We start from the raw sequence: 15322 nt of genomic DNA on the forward strand, positions 1-15322 counted from the left end.
CTGGCCTTGAACTCAGAAATCTACCTGCCTCTGCCTCCCAAGTGCTGGGATTAAAGGCGTACGCCACCACTGCCCGGCTGGTTTTTAGTGTTTTAACTGCCAAGCATTATCTGAGGCCAACTAAACTGAATTTGTTTACTCGGTGCTTATTAAAGGGTTCCATACTTTCTGATCAGGCATTGCCCTGTAAACCCGCATATGTGCATGTTGCTTCACAACTGTGAAGCTTTGGGATGTGGTCAGTACATATATGTAAAGCATCTCTTGCCTTCACTGAAATCAATTTAATGAGGGAAAAATCTAAGAACATTGCGTATATGATTGGTAAATTTTATTTCAGTAGCTAAATGACAATACTGCATCCTTAAGTTAATAAATATAAATTTTAATATATTTTTAATATTTTTATAACTGACTTATTTTTCTCCTTAATATGTCCATGTGTTAGTCAGCTTTCTGTTATAGCAGAATGCAGGAGATAATTTAGAAAGAGAGAGAGGAAAAGAAGAAGGAAGGAAGAAAAGAAAAAGATTGATTCTTGTTTAAATTCGAAGGCTTCTGTCTATGCTCAGCTCCTCGTATCCAGTCCTGTGCCAAGATAGTTTCATGGCTGCAGTACATGGCAGAGGAAGCTCTTCACTTTTACAACTAAAGAAGCAAAGAAAGAAAAGAAAGCTGGGTAACAAAAGCCCTTCAGGGCTACATCCTTCATTTACCGCTTAGAGTCTTCTGGGTACAGTCAAGATCCAAATTGTAACAGACTCCAGTACCTCAGTCAACTATTTATAAACTGCTATGTGAATGTTCTTTAGAATTGTACACATCTCTCAGTTACAGCATATGTAACTTCTCACAACCTAAAGAAAGACCATTTATAATTATAAGCTCAAATTCATTCTTCCCTTTTAAATTAGACACTGAAACTATTCACACAACAGTGATATCAATTCTGAAAAACATTGTGCTTGAATGAAAAGCTATAAATTATATACCATCTTAGTCACAAAAATAACAAGACAAAAGGTGAGTAATGCAGACACATTGGTACAAATATCCCATTGGAGATAGATGTTTTTACAGATTTCATAAAAACAGCACTCAAAGATACATAGTTCAATTTCTCAAAGTCCAGAAATACCAATGAATGGACATTTGCATAATTTAGTGGTGTGTCTATTTTGATAGCATGTCTTAAGCTGCTTTCATTAGCATGCATTCAGGATGTCATTAGTCTAGAGTTGTCTGTGCATTTTGTGTAAAAGTAAGCATTTGGTCTGTTCTACTTAAGGCAAATTCAACTTGCTTATGACTCTAATAACAAAACATGCCAATTTGCCTAACTTTATACATAGCATCTACTCTCTTACTATTTTCCTCTTACTTCTTAGTTTAAAAAATACTGGTTGCTCACTGAGATCTAATACAACTTAAAGAAGGAAGGGCTTATTTTGACTTACAGTTCCTGGGGTTATACTCCATGACAGAGAAAATATGGTGGCAGCAGCAGTAAGCTGAAGGGCTCATTGTACCCATAGGGAGGAAGAAACAATGAGTGCTTGTACTCGGATTGTATTCTTACTGTCCCATCTAGGCCTCCATCCTGTGAAATGGTACTACCCACATGTAGGATGGGTCTTGCTGTATCAATTAATTTAGATAATCCTTCAGATGTTCCCACTTTCTTGTTCAATGATAGTTCCATGTCCCATCAAGTTGTCAGTAAAGACTAGCCGTCATAACTCCTTTGTCAGTGTAACAGCGGAGCACATCACTTTCAAGCTTCCGTCCCTCATTTCCATAGGCCTGTGGCCACCTCACATTGCAGAATGTTCTTGGTCCAACTTCAAAAGTACTCAGAGTCTTTAATAATTACAACATTTTATAAGTCTAAAGCATCAAGTATCATCAGGGACTCAGGGTGATCTCTTAACTGTAAGCTCCTAATTGGGTGGTGAGGTGGGCGTGGGTGGGTGGGATGGGGGACGGAGGATAGGATAAGGGGTTTCTGGAGGGGAAACTGGGAAAGGGGATAACATTTGAATTGTAAATAAAGAATACCTAATTAAAAAATAAAAAAATCAGAAGCAAGTTACTTCCTATATAGAACAGCACAGAATAAACATTCCTTTTCCAAAGGGATGAACGAGGGCATAGCAAAGAATCATTGAACCAAAGCAAGACTGGAATCCAGCAAAGGAAACACCAAATCCTGAAACTTCATACCTGACATCTATTACAAGTGGAATCCTTTGTGTTTCAAAGGGTTTGTACAATCCCCCCTTCCTGCTCTGCCACCTGTAATACACATATTTTCTTTCTTGAGCCAGCTTGACTCCATCTTGCAGCTTTCTTGGTAGACATTTCATGGTCCTAGCACCTCCAAATTTTGGGAGGTCTCAATTACAACTTGGGTTTGACCTTCATGTAATACTACTGCAGGCCTTCCTTTCAGGGTCTTTGACCTTGACACATGTTGTCTGTCCTTACTGGTTCTCTGGAACTAAGAGGCACAAGAGTCATTAAGACCTTCAATGTGACATTTTTCACGTACACAACAGAACTGAAAATACCACCAACCTGGTACAACTGACTTACCTTCATAGAGCAGGCTAACAAGCAAGTCTTAAATGAGTCAAGCCTTTTCAAAACCACCGTTTGCTCTTTTGTCTGCCTTCAATGCCTCTGCAAAAGCACTGAGCCACCTCTGCAGCCCCATTTCTGTATTTCTTTTTCTACTTTAAATATTATCTACTGATTATTATTATATAGTACATAATTAGTACAGTATAAACTTTTCTGTTTTTTAATTGACTATTTATTTACATTTCAAGTGTTTCCTTCCTTCTCTCCCACCCTCTACTTCCCTTTATTATTTTGTTCCCCCTTCTACGTAGGACTGAAGCATCCACTCTTTGGTCTTCCTTTTGAGCTTCATGTGGTCCGTGAGTTGCATTGTGGGTATTCCACACTCTTTACCTAATATCCACTTATCAGTAAGAACATGGTAAGTGAGTACCATGTATGTTCTTTCATGAAATGTTTCTTACACTTATCTCACTCAGGATGATATTTTCTACATCCATCCATTTGCCTGCGAGTTTCATGAAGTCATTGTTTTTAATAGCTGAGTAGTATTCCATTATATAACTGTACCACATTTTCTTTATTCATTCCTCTGTTGAAGGACATCTGGGTTGTTTCCAGCTTCTGGCTATTATAAATAAGGCTGCTATGAACATAGTGGAGCATGTGTCCTTGTTACATGTTGAAGCATCATCTGGGTATATGCCCAGGAGTGGTATAGCTGGGTCCTCAGGTAGTACTATGTCCAATTTTCTGAGAAACTGCCAGACTGATTTCCAGAGTGGGTGTACCTGCTTCCAATCCCACCAGCAATGGAGGAGTGTTCTTTTCCACATCCTCGCCAGCCATTTCTGTATTTCTTAACATCATCACAAGCAGACTAGCTGACAATGCTCCACTCAGTATAAATTCCAGATAACAGCTTAGAGAAAGGAACTTCACAGAAGTCTGGCAAACAGCTGTCAAAATGATTCTTTACACACCAGATTTAACTCCTAAATTAGATACTTCGTCAGTAATAAGACTTCCAACTTCCATAAGATGTACTGGTCTAACCTGTCCAAGGAAGTAATTGGCAGTTGTAAACTCAAATTATGTAGTTGCTTTGGGATCGGGGCAGCAGTTTCTCCACCCGCATATTTCTCATACCTGTCATTTTAATTTACTTTTCAATTATGCAATTTTTAAAAGAAGGTCAAGAGAATGCAATAAAGAGGTCACTTGAAGGTAGTTTCCTATTAACATGCCAAACCCGTGGATGCCACATATTACACATGGTGTGTGATGATTCATGATTTAGAGGCATTCGTTTATTGTCTTATTTTCTGACCAAATCAGATAGAAGCCAAAGCAGATATTAAGTATATGTCTGTCACTGGTGTAGCATTATGCATTATGTATTATGCTGCTTTAAAAAAACAAACTAACTCGTGTGATATTTCTATAGAAGATCTGTTCCAGGAGGTCTTTTAAATGCTGGTCCTAGAACGTCCTGACCCATGATTCTAGAGATTTCCTCTGTGACGTGGATCATGGCTTGCTCAAGCTCTACAATATGTCACTTTCTCCTCTTCTGCCCATGGGTCACATTTGTCACATTCGTTTGCAGTTTGTCACTCCTAGTTCTGTGTTTCTTTCTCAGACTGAGATGCTTGAGACTGGATCACCTCTGTGAACTCCAATCACTAAGCAGCAGGCCTGAAAGGATTGCACAGTGTTGCTGAACTCAGATGGCCCATGACCTCTCTACAGACAACATTTGGTGGGTTTGTCGTTTTGGGTTTTTGTTTTGTTTTGTTTTTCTTTTTGTTTTTTGTTTGTTTGTTTTGTATACATTATCTCATCAACTTTTCTAGTTCCTTTTGAAGCAGCTAGCCCTAGAGAAGTCAACGATTTAAAAATTTTTATTTAGATCTTTATTTTAGTACTTCCTAAAATACAGGATACTTGGTGGATTTCTATGTACATACGTAATCATTAGGGGGTTTTTTCCTACTTGTTTGTTTTAATTTTTCAGTTTTCTGACTACCCTATTGAGCTGCTGAGGAGGTTTGCCAGTTGCAGCTTACCAAATATTATTCAAAGATACCTTGTGTTCTAAAAGTGATTGTGCTTTATTTAAACTTCAGAAACCAAGTATACTAACTGAATGCCCTCCATGAAGTAGTGGAAAGATGGAAGCTGGAAATGGAGGTTTAGATAATTTTGTTTCAATCTCTCCCAGCCTGTACGTGGCTGACGATTTTATAGACACTGATGTGACTGCTCAGAACAAGTATGTGACTGATTTGAATGTGGATTTGTTGCTATTAAATTTGATGACAACAGCAACAACAACAACAACAAAGACATTCTTGATTTTTGGCTTTTTGAATCAAAGTCTTACTAGGTGGCACAAGCTGGCCTTCTGTGCATCTTAGGCTAACCTCAAATTTAAAATATTTTGTTTGAACTTCTCACATGTTAGGGTGTATTTCACCATCCCCAGGTTAAAATCCCCCCCCCTTTTATTTCAGTGTATGGATTGAACCCAAAGCCTTGCACATGTAGGGCAAGCACCCGCTCATTGTACTCCCAGCCTGCATTTTGAAATATTTTAAGTTAAATTTCTGAAAGTTTATTAGTGATAGTAGTTCAGAATGGAACAAGATTTCCATAAATAAGTTTGTCAGGTTTATTCATTAAATTCTAAATTCATTACTTTATCACTCTAAACCAAACTAAACTGATTTTTGTTCTAGTCGGTGCAATATAAATTCATGTACAGGAAATAATGCTAATCTCAGTTTAAAATTAGGTAAAGCTCTCACAGGAAAACTGTGGTTCATTTTACTTGACAACATGTAGCATTTCCAACTGCTTTCTCTCCCAAATCAAAACCTGTGCTCACTACAGCAGCTGCTTCTTTGTTTTGTCTTCACAAGTCAGTCTGGTAACAAAGTACTCTAGTAAGAAGGAGCAGGCTTCCACGTTTACTAGAAAATTTAGAACAAGTAAAAATCATTTCATAAACCAATTTTTAAATCCTAAAATACACAATAGTGCATAGCCCATGTACTCAGATGAAGTGTTTTGGAGGAATGGATTACATGGTCTAAGTTTCTTATCTAATAGTAAGTTGGTATTCTGAGGTTTTATAGCTGCCATCATATGAAGCTGATTAATATTAAATAGAATATTAAATTTGACATTCTAGTTTTACTTGTTTATAGCATTAACTTGATTTGATTTGGTTTGATATGAACTGATTGATATGAACAATTATTTGCAAGTATGCTTTATAATTTGTTTCCTAAGACATTTTCCTACTTATATACTTAAAGGAACATAATATTTCCGTATCAGTAAACTATATACTGTTTGAAAAGTTCATAGTCAATTCTTAATGGTCACAAAAATTTTAAAGATTTCTTTTCTTCTGTATATAATATCATCCTAGAGGAATAAAAGAATAAATACAACTTAGCTCAAACTAACACATCAATTTAACCAGTAAATAATGTGTTTGAATGATTTCACTCTCCTCACGTTTCTGCAAAGGAGATGAGGAACAATACAATAAGACATTATGTATTCCATACAAGTTTGAATAACCAATTATTAAAAACGTCACCATCTGCTCTCATTGAAGCAGTAAGATGAAGATGAGGCATTTCCCCACACCACAAACTGTGGCAGTCAGAATGTAACAGAATGAGAAACTATTTGCTGTGATGATTTTTAATGAAAACTTGAGTATACAAACAATGGAAAGGGGGCAGCTATACCCCCACCTCCCTCCTAATTGAGTGAGTGCTTCTATCTAGTAATAGCTTCTTGCTGCCCTGGGCAGCTTGACTTTGCCTCATTTGGCCAAGCACAGCTATTATTCTAAGAGGCAGCCAGTGAAGTGCCCCGATCCATCTGTTTGCTTTTTCATGGACTGGTGCTTTCCTTGATGTTGACAGCTGTCTTAATATTCCTGGGCCACCTGCCACACAGTAAATACTCTGCTGGAAGATAGTCTCCATAGGTTTTCCCTCTGGTAGAGTTCCCACAACAACAGGAAAGCTCAGCATTTCCAGCCGCCTGATCTAAATAAACGCTTCAAGGATCAGCATTTCCTGTCAGGTCCCACACTTTTGAGCAGTACGGTACTTCTGGTACTTACACTTTGGGAATGGCAATTCGCTCACATGTGACAAACTTGAGACTTCCTCATATGTATGGGTGACTGTATTAGTCTTTTTGTGGAAGTGATGTTGTCACAGGAGGCAGAGAATCCAGCAGTAGGCCAGTTACTTCCTCCTTCCAGTGTTCCAGGACATCCCCTCCCCCACATATTCCTACAGAACAATTTTCCTTCTCTTTTCCCCTACACAACTGCTTTCCCATCAAAGTTCTCACATGAAGGAAAGCATATTGTCAATCTTTAACCACAAGCATGGGTCTAACACATCTTGGGCACTTGAAAGACAAATTAAGTGTTGTGGCAAGATGCCAGTTTTTAAAGCTTTTGGGAAAATCTCTCTATTGATTACGAATTTCATACACACATATAATGTGTTTTTATCAGGTCCAGTCTCCATTCCTCCCCTCCAACTTTTTTCCTATTCCATCATAACTATGCCCTTTTGTGGAACTCTCTTTAAAGCAAAGATCACTTAACCTGAAAACAAAATTTATATAAAACTATTTGGGACATAATAGAATGCAAATTATTAACTCTAAAAGATCCACTAGCCTGCAAACTTAGAAAATTCTATAAAAGCAATGTATTTTTTTCCATTTACTACTTGGCATATGTCTACATATTAAAAATTCATAATGTATTCTTTGAAAACCTTTCATATGGAAGTATTTTTAATGTCACCTTATGTACAAAACAATGGAACCAAATAGCTCAGTCTTTCCACTGGCTCACTTAGTGTATAGAAAAGCCATGAGAACATGCATCTTTACGTCCTGACATGCACATAAAGAGTTCAAATTTCTGGTGTAGGTTTAATAAGTCTGAAAAATATAATTTGGCATAGTTTACATTGAACAAAACAAATGTAGAGTGTGTTATGGAACATATTACTATTATGACAGAACTTATGTCAATTAGAAACAATTCTGTGTCTTGCAATGTTGTCTGCTGATATCTGGAATCCATAATACATGCCATTTTCCAGCTGCACACCTCATAGCCTGTTTCACCTTCACTATATACATACTTGAAATCTTGGAAGCCATGCATGTATTCATGTCTCGACAGAACCTGTGGTCTTACATCTTGGGTGTAAATCTGGATGAGTTGCACAATGAACAAGGTGAAATTAAGCAATAACTGAACTATCCTCTGAAGCTTAAAACTACATAAATCATTTCCCAACAAGATCAAAGCCATTGGATTCTCTACTCATCAGATCTCAGTATGTGCCAAAGAACACTGGAACCCACGAATTCTAGATGTAGGATAGAGGAAAAGTCCTGTGGTCTCAACTTGAGTTTTTAAAAATTACTTTCACAGTCCTCTAAGAACACGTGACCATCCAATCACTACTCACATTGGAAAAGGCTATACCAATGCGGTGTCTTCAAATGTGAACTTTATCAGCTTCACAGAAGGAATGCTCCTGCCTCATCCACTTACCAAATGTCTGGATGAAAACGGAATCTGAAGTGAAGATGACTGGATGAAATTAGTATCTCTAAGATGTTTACAACTCTGAAATTTGAAAACACATTCACAGATTTCATAATGAAATCCTAGAATTTAGGATTCAAGAGTCTGCTATTGTATGTTAAGACTGTAAGGCTATAGGAAATCTGAAAATCTGCTAAGTATTGGAAAAGCAAATAAATAACAATTCAATACCAAGAACTTTTCATGTTGTGAGCCTAATACTTCTGCATGTACCTAGGAAACCCGTTATAAAGAAATATTAATATGTGGACTATCAGCCAATTGAGAGAAATAATGTGATTGAAAATTAGAATTGCTTCATAATCTTATTGGCTCCCAGACACTTTTATCCCCAGAGAGACTCCCTGCCTGCACCCTCTGTGCCAACACTGAGGTGTAGGACCGCTTTTGTCATAGGGCAAGTGGGAGAGGCAGCTGGTAGTCAGCTAATCTTGTTTTGGAGAGACACTTTTTTCTCCAGGCCTTGTAGCTGCAGGAAAGAATTTGCTTCAGATTTTTGCTTTTTGAATCTTCTTTGGGCTTTCTGATTAGTAGATCGATCTTTAATAAAGATTATCCTTTCAAGATGTTAGCTTGGCCAGTTTTTTGATGTTATCTAATTTTATCCGATCCTAATCTTTTCTGAGTTTCAGATCCAGTTGGAGGATTCAAATGCTTCAAAGGGGTAGCTGTGGGGCAGCAGGAAGGCTCCTTAACCTGAGCTATGATTTCTTGGGTCTGACAGGCTGCAACCTCCCAACTTCTCCAGCCAGCCACAGACGGGTATTACCCTATTTTCATAATATTTGCCCACGTAACATTTTTTTAGTTACTAAATGTCCCACTGCTTTCTTGAATTTCATACCTCTGGAATTTGACGTCAGACAAAATATAACAATACACCTGGGGTGAATGTGGCATTGCGTTTTCTGTACTAGCCGCTATGCTGTATAAAGTCATCTTATTATAACTAGATATTCGTTTTAAACTAATGTTAAAGACCTTTGGCGGTCCAGAATACAGGAACATCTACATAGCAACAAAACATTTGTTTCAGCATTTTTCTAGTTTGAGTCATACCTGAATCATATTTGGTTTTGATCAGGGACGTTTTTGAGAAAGGATTCTGGGAGTGGCCCATAGGTGAAGGGTGAGAACCAAAGCACATCTGGGTTAGTTACTCCGAATCTGGGCCAGCTGAAGCAGAAACAAGGTGCTGACAGCTGTACAGATGGGATCTACCCTGCCGGGTGAAACTGTCTTTAGGAAGGCTGTGCTTTGGTTCCAGGGCTGCAGGGCACGTTGGTGCTGCATCTTGCCAGGTGTTTCCCCAGACTTTAATTGATTACCCTGTTTTAAAAAACGACCCGAACTCGGAAAGGGAAGCAAAGCCTTCTTTACAGTTGTCTGTTGGCCAACCCAAGTGGGCTGCTGCCTAGGGTGGTTTGGGCGGGAAGCCGGAGCCTAGCATCCCCAGGCTGCTCCTCCCCGACCTGCAAGCTGCGGCCGACGGGGCGGTCGCGGCCGCTGGCTCCTCCCGGGGGGCGGGCAGCTCCGGGCGCGGGCGGGAGGAGGAGCCGCACGGGGAGCGCTCGTGCCGGCAGGGTTGGAAGAGCCGCGCCGGCGGCCCGCGCCGACTCTCGCTGCGCTCGGCGAGCCAGGGCTGCGGCCATCCGCGCTCCGGCCAGCGGCTCGTCGGGACCCGCGGACGGCGCGGCCGCGCGGGGTGTGGGAGATGTCCGGCGGCCGCAGGAGGGGCAGCGCCCCCTGGCACAGCTTCTCTCGGTTCTTCGCTCCGCGGAACCCTTCTCGGGACAAGGAAGAGGAAGAGGAGGAGAAGCCGGGGACCGGCCAGCCGGCGGGAGCGAGCCGGAGTGCAGCCAGGTGGGAGCCGCGGGGGCGCTGTGCGCTCCTTCCTCCTCCGCTGGGGTTTCCTCCGGTCCCGCCCTGGGTGGCTTAGATCTGGGGAAGTTCTTGCTCCCGGCTGGTTCCTTTCCCGCCGCCATCGGGGCTCCCGGCTCGTTCCCCTCCACTCGAGGAGGCTCTGCAGCGGCCGAGAGACCCTCGCGCTCCTCCGCTTCTTGCTTTGCCATCTTAAGGTTGTCTCGAAGTGATTCCTATAAGAGTTGCGATAAGAGCTTTCTGAGACTACATCCAGAATCTGAAGTCTTCGCCAGATTTGTTTACAGTTTAAATGTTGCCGCCCTTCCTCCTTCCCCCGTCTCTCTGTCTCACTTGGGACATCTGACTGAAGCTCTCCGATTCGGGGAACTAGGGCTGGAGCTGGGAGCTGGCTTAGTTTAATGATTAGTATGTGCACTCTTTCCATAATCTTTTTTCCTCTACTCCTGTTGCTTTAAAGATTAACATTTTAAAAATTCGTCTCATTAAAATGCCCGTTTTTAAAAATATTCTTATCCTCCCTAAAGGAGGTAACTCGCTTTTTTTTTTTTTTTTTTTTTGAGAAGCGAGGCCAACTTCATTTGCACCAGAAGAACCTGTAACCCATGTCCTTGGAAGGTTGCCCTCTAGAGAGCTATATTTACCTCAGACTAAAGACTTGCTGATGGACTTCAAAGAAAAATGGATCGGAAACAACTGACGCTTCTAGTGCTATTACTATTTAGGGTTTGTGATTTGTTATTAGCCCTTCGTGCTCCTTGGTTTTCCTAACTGTGAGACATTTCCATTGTAATCACCTGTTAGCTTAATACGCCTTTCCAAGAAATGGTCAATTATAATTGACTTGGAAGTCTCAGATACTATTGGCCTAGTTGTTGATGTTTTTAAGATTTAAAGTTTCCCCCGTCCTTAATGGTAGTTTTGAAATCTGACGGTCTCACCTGTCATGGCTGTAAGGTCGCTAACAATCTTCAGTGATCAGAAAGCGGTAGCCTCAGCACCCTTTGGAAACCTGAGAGTGGTGGAACAGAGTAAGCAGGCCAGCTCCTATCAGCATCTTCCTGAAATCCTGCCTGCTCCCCTGGCCTATTTGCCCTTTTAAGGCAGACACTCCTCCATTCTGAACTCTTTCTGCCCCGGGCTGACTAATCCAGCAGGTAGATAGATCCTTTTCACCTATTCCTTTCTGTCTCTCCTCACCACTGATAGGCCGGGGTTATGGCTTTTCACGATGCGGGTTTTAATTGTGCTTACGTGAGCACTAATTATGTTCTCATCTGTTTTAGAACTGGCCAGATGTTGAGGGGATTGCAGATAATCCCTTGTGTGGGTGTTTAGCTGTTTTATAGGAGTTTAAATCTTTCTTTTTGCAGACAGAAACAAACACAAAGCCGTTATTGAAAATGTAAGGCAACAAATGGAACCACTCAGTAGGTTCCATCCGCCCAGTGAGAGAACAATGCTGGTGGTAACAAGATTGGAAACAGAATTGGGATTTGTCACCGTGACCCTATTTCAAACTGAAAGGACACTTTGGTTGTTTCTCTTTGTGGCAGTAAAACTTTTTAATGAGAGCAGGGTTGGTTGATCCTTTGCAGTAGTGGTTTTAGGCCAGTAGATGTGACTTTGCTTGCAATACTGGGTAGCCAAGAAAAGGTCTCCCACCTGAAAAACAGTGATTACAACCTGTAATGTGTCTAGTGGTCCAAAATTTAGGAAGTGATTTGGCACCAACTTGAATGATCAAAATCTGTATTCTACGGTAAAAACAAAAGCACGTTTAAAGAACGCTGTTCAAAGTTACATAGCTACTTTTCACCTGTGAGGCCCATTGATGCACAAGACTTATTCATGTCTGGCTTTGTGTGTGTGTGTGTGTGTGTGTGTGTGTGTGTGTGTGTGTGCATATCTTGGGATGAAATGGATTTTCTCAGGCTTATTCTTAGACTCGAATAGTCTCCTTTCCTGCCTGAACTCATTGTTGTTGGCTTATGAGGGCTTTATTACTCTGCTTACTCATGCCCAAATTCAAAACAGGATGCACACATCTTAAGAACAGAAACCCCTAGCAACTTCTTAAGAACAGAATTAAAATGAAACATACGTATTAATGAGACTAATGAAAGTCAAATTTATGTCATCCAACCCCCTCCACAGATGTTTGTTTGCTACCAATGAAAGCTTAAGGCTGAGGGGATGTTAGGATAAACACAGGGTCTGGCGAGGTCGCCAGGTCACTACTGTAACGTCCCCCACATTGTTCTTTAATAGTCCCCCTGCTTGAAGCATAAGACAGCCTTTGTTATTACTGCATATTTTGTCTTGCTGGGGCTTCACTTGGTGTGAACACATCGTCTGTTTATTGAGTTTGCTGCTGATCTGTTCACACTACACCTTCAGCAATCAAAGAAGGAGAAGATCACCTTTGTTGAGTATTTAAACAAATGTGTTAGTCAACCAGATATTGGAAGTGATTATGGCGGCATTGATTATTCAGAAATGAAAATTCTACATAATGCAACTAAAAGCTTTCACAGGAAACTTTCAGAACTCCCAGATGTCAATGTGTCTCATCTTGACAATCCTTACTGTAGTGTTCAGGCCTGTATTCGTTAGAAGAGATGGAGGAGTTCAGAGGGGGTGTCTCATGGCATAGGTTACTTTAAGAGACCCTGTGAGTTGTGGCCTGCAAGAATTTAAGGTCTGTTAGGAGATGTATGTTGGTAGGGCCCAGAGAGAGAGGCATGCAGAAAATTAGGTTAGAATTGAGTAATTTTGTCTCTGGAGAAAATGTTTGGCTCCTCACTGGGAGTTTTGGAATGTTTTTAAAAAGTGGGTCTGTTAAATGGATAATTGTTGGAACGCAGAACTTTGTAGGTAAGTGCCTGCCTTCTTATTTTGTCTGCTTTGGGAAAATGATTGCACAAGCTTGAGCTCTTGCTGGCTCACACATGGTGAGCCTGTTTATGGGTTCCATGCAATACCTGTAAGCCAGAAGGGAGCTAACACAGTCCAGCAAGAACATTTCTCAAAAACTGATTGTGTACCTATCCTAGACAGAGAACTTTTGCTTGAGTAAACCGTACCCACAGGCTAAAGGGGTGCTACACTTAGAAGTCTGTTATAATTTTGAGGACACTGAGGATGTTATGGTTCTTAATGGCAGTTTCTATTTGTATTTGGAGTGTAACAGTTCTTTAAACTGGACTCTCCTGTCCATTGCAGGACATTTGATTTTCATAATTCCACCTCCTAGTTGCCAGTAGCATGTCTGGTCTTTTGGATAACTCAGAATCCTTCAGGCAGGTGGCTGGGAAGGTGATGGGGCAACACTCCCAGTGGAGAAAGACCTTCGATCAGAGGGGAAGAGTCAAGGGTAAGAATTGAACATAGGTCTCTGACTGTTGCTCAGATTCACCAAACACCATTTTTCCCTCCACCCATCAAAATCATACAGAAGCTAAACATTTTTTCAACATAAGCTAAAAGCTGGGCTTATTGGATCATTCCTGTTGTCCTGACATTCCAGAAGCTGAGGCAGGAGGCCTGCTTCAAATTCATGCCTGAATTTCATAATGAGTTCCAGATCATTCAGGACTACAGTGTGGGAGACCCTGTCTTAAAAGGAAACAAAATCCACATTTGAAAAAAGAACCTCTTTGTTTCAGAGTTGGGTCTGGGATTTTGACTTTCAGTGAATTAGTGTGTCAATGATAGAAGAGGATATGGCAGGTTCCCTAACCTTAAGGTCAGGGGCGTGTCTCATCTTTTCATACCAAACAGAGATAAGTGAATCTGTGCTTGTTGAGTAGGGCATCAAAGAGGTCATTAGTGGTTTTCAGCTGAGGGTAGTACTTTCTCTACTCTCCAAGTGGGTTTTGTGAAATCTAAGTTGGACGGTGTTTGACCTGTCATCACAGGTAAGAGCATTGAATGACAGAGGTCAGGGGGCTAATGAGCTGTAGAGCAGAAGATAGGACTGCAAGAAAGAAAGAAAGAGAGAGAGAGAGAGCGAGGGAGGGAGGGAGGGAGGGAGGGAGGGAGGGAGGGAGGGAGGGAAGAAAGGAAGAAAGGAAGAAAGGAAGAAAGAAAAAGAGAAAAAGAGAAAGAGGCAGTGACTCTGATGTCCAGCTTGAGAACTATTGGCCTTTTGGTTAAGCTGAAAAGAATAAGGATATGCCTGCGCCATGCCAGCAATTCATACTTGAAGTAGTAAAAATGCCTAGCAGATTCTAGCCCCTCTCAGAGGTGTGTATCATACTGGTCTGCCAGGATAACTCAGATCATGGAACTTACTCTTGGCAGCAGAGAAGAAATGGTGAGCTGTTCTATAGTTTCAAGACACACTACCTTTTTAAAGTGAATTTTATTTATTTTTTGTTGTTGCTGTTTCTTGGGTTTTCATGGGATACCTGTGTGATTGCTCATTTGTGAATTCTTGTTGTGGGGTTCCTTGGGAAAGGATTCAGTTGTGCAATCTAACTCTGCTGGAATTGTAATCAGAACTCCTGACTTTATTGAGCCAAAGATGTTTTTAGCATTTGTATTCATTAGTGGAAAATACATAAAAAGAGTCATGACAATTTGCAAAGCAGAAAATAATCCCTCTGCTAAGTATTGCGTTTCCTCCTCAAAGTTCTAATGAAATACATGGAAGTTCAGCTCTATTAGAAATGCTAAATAAAACAGTGGCGACAGGAAAGTATTGGTTGATATTAATTCAACCCAGGGCCCCCAGTGAAAAGAGAGAGAGCTAGCCTGAGAGACATAAAAGTTGAAGAAATTGTAATCAGAGTCTGCTAACTCTATGAGCTGAGGTGGTTGCTCTGTGTGTGTTCTCCATATAATGCTGTATTGTGGGCAGCTTATAGAGATGTCTTACTAAAAACTGACCTCAGAAGCTCAGAGATTAGGATATATTTATATACATATATATGCATTTATATTTTTATATGTTATAGATATATTTAAGATAAACTTAATATCAACTAAGTATGTTTTTGGCATGGGAGATTTGTTCAGATAATTTTCCAGTTTAGAAAATATCTATTACATATACTTTATTTGTGTGTGTATATATGTGTATGTTCATGGATGCACTTGTATGGAAGTCAAAGGGCAGCTTACAGTCTGTTCTTGTCTTCGACCCCAAAGATTGAACTCAGGTTATCAGCCTTGACAGAAAGC

The 15322-nt window shown here is 40.6% G+C and overlaps 1 protein-coding gene across 1 annotated transcript in view; it reads left to right on the top strand.

The window, feature by feature from the left end:
- Nucleotides 1-9818: 9818 nt before the first annotated feature.
- Crybg3 (crystallin beta-gamma domain containing 3) overlaps nt 9819-15322 on the top strand; it is a 107456-nt gene continuing 101952 nt past the window's right edge. Inside the window, exon 1 of the mRNA XM_028760226.1 lies at nt 9819-10117. Within this exon, the coding sequence (XP_028616059.1) occupies nt 9969-10117 (149 nt within the window). The 5' untranslated portion in view covers nt 9819-9968. The remainder of the gene's footprint in view (nt 10118-15322) is intronic.

This window comes from Grammomys surdaster, unplaced genomic scaffold (assembly GCF_004785775.1).
Source record: "Grammomys surdaster isolate TR1022 unplaced genomic scaffold, NIH_TR_1.0 126398, whole genome shotgun sequence".
Taxonomy (NCBI): Eukaryota; Metazoa; Chordata; class Mammalia; order Rodentia; family Muridae; genus Grammomys; species Grammomys surdaster.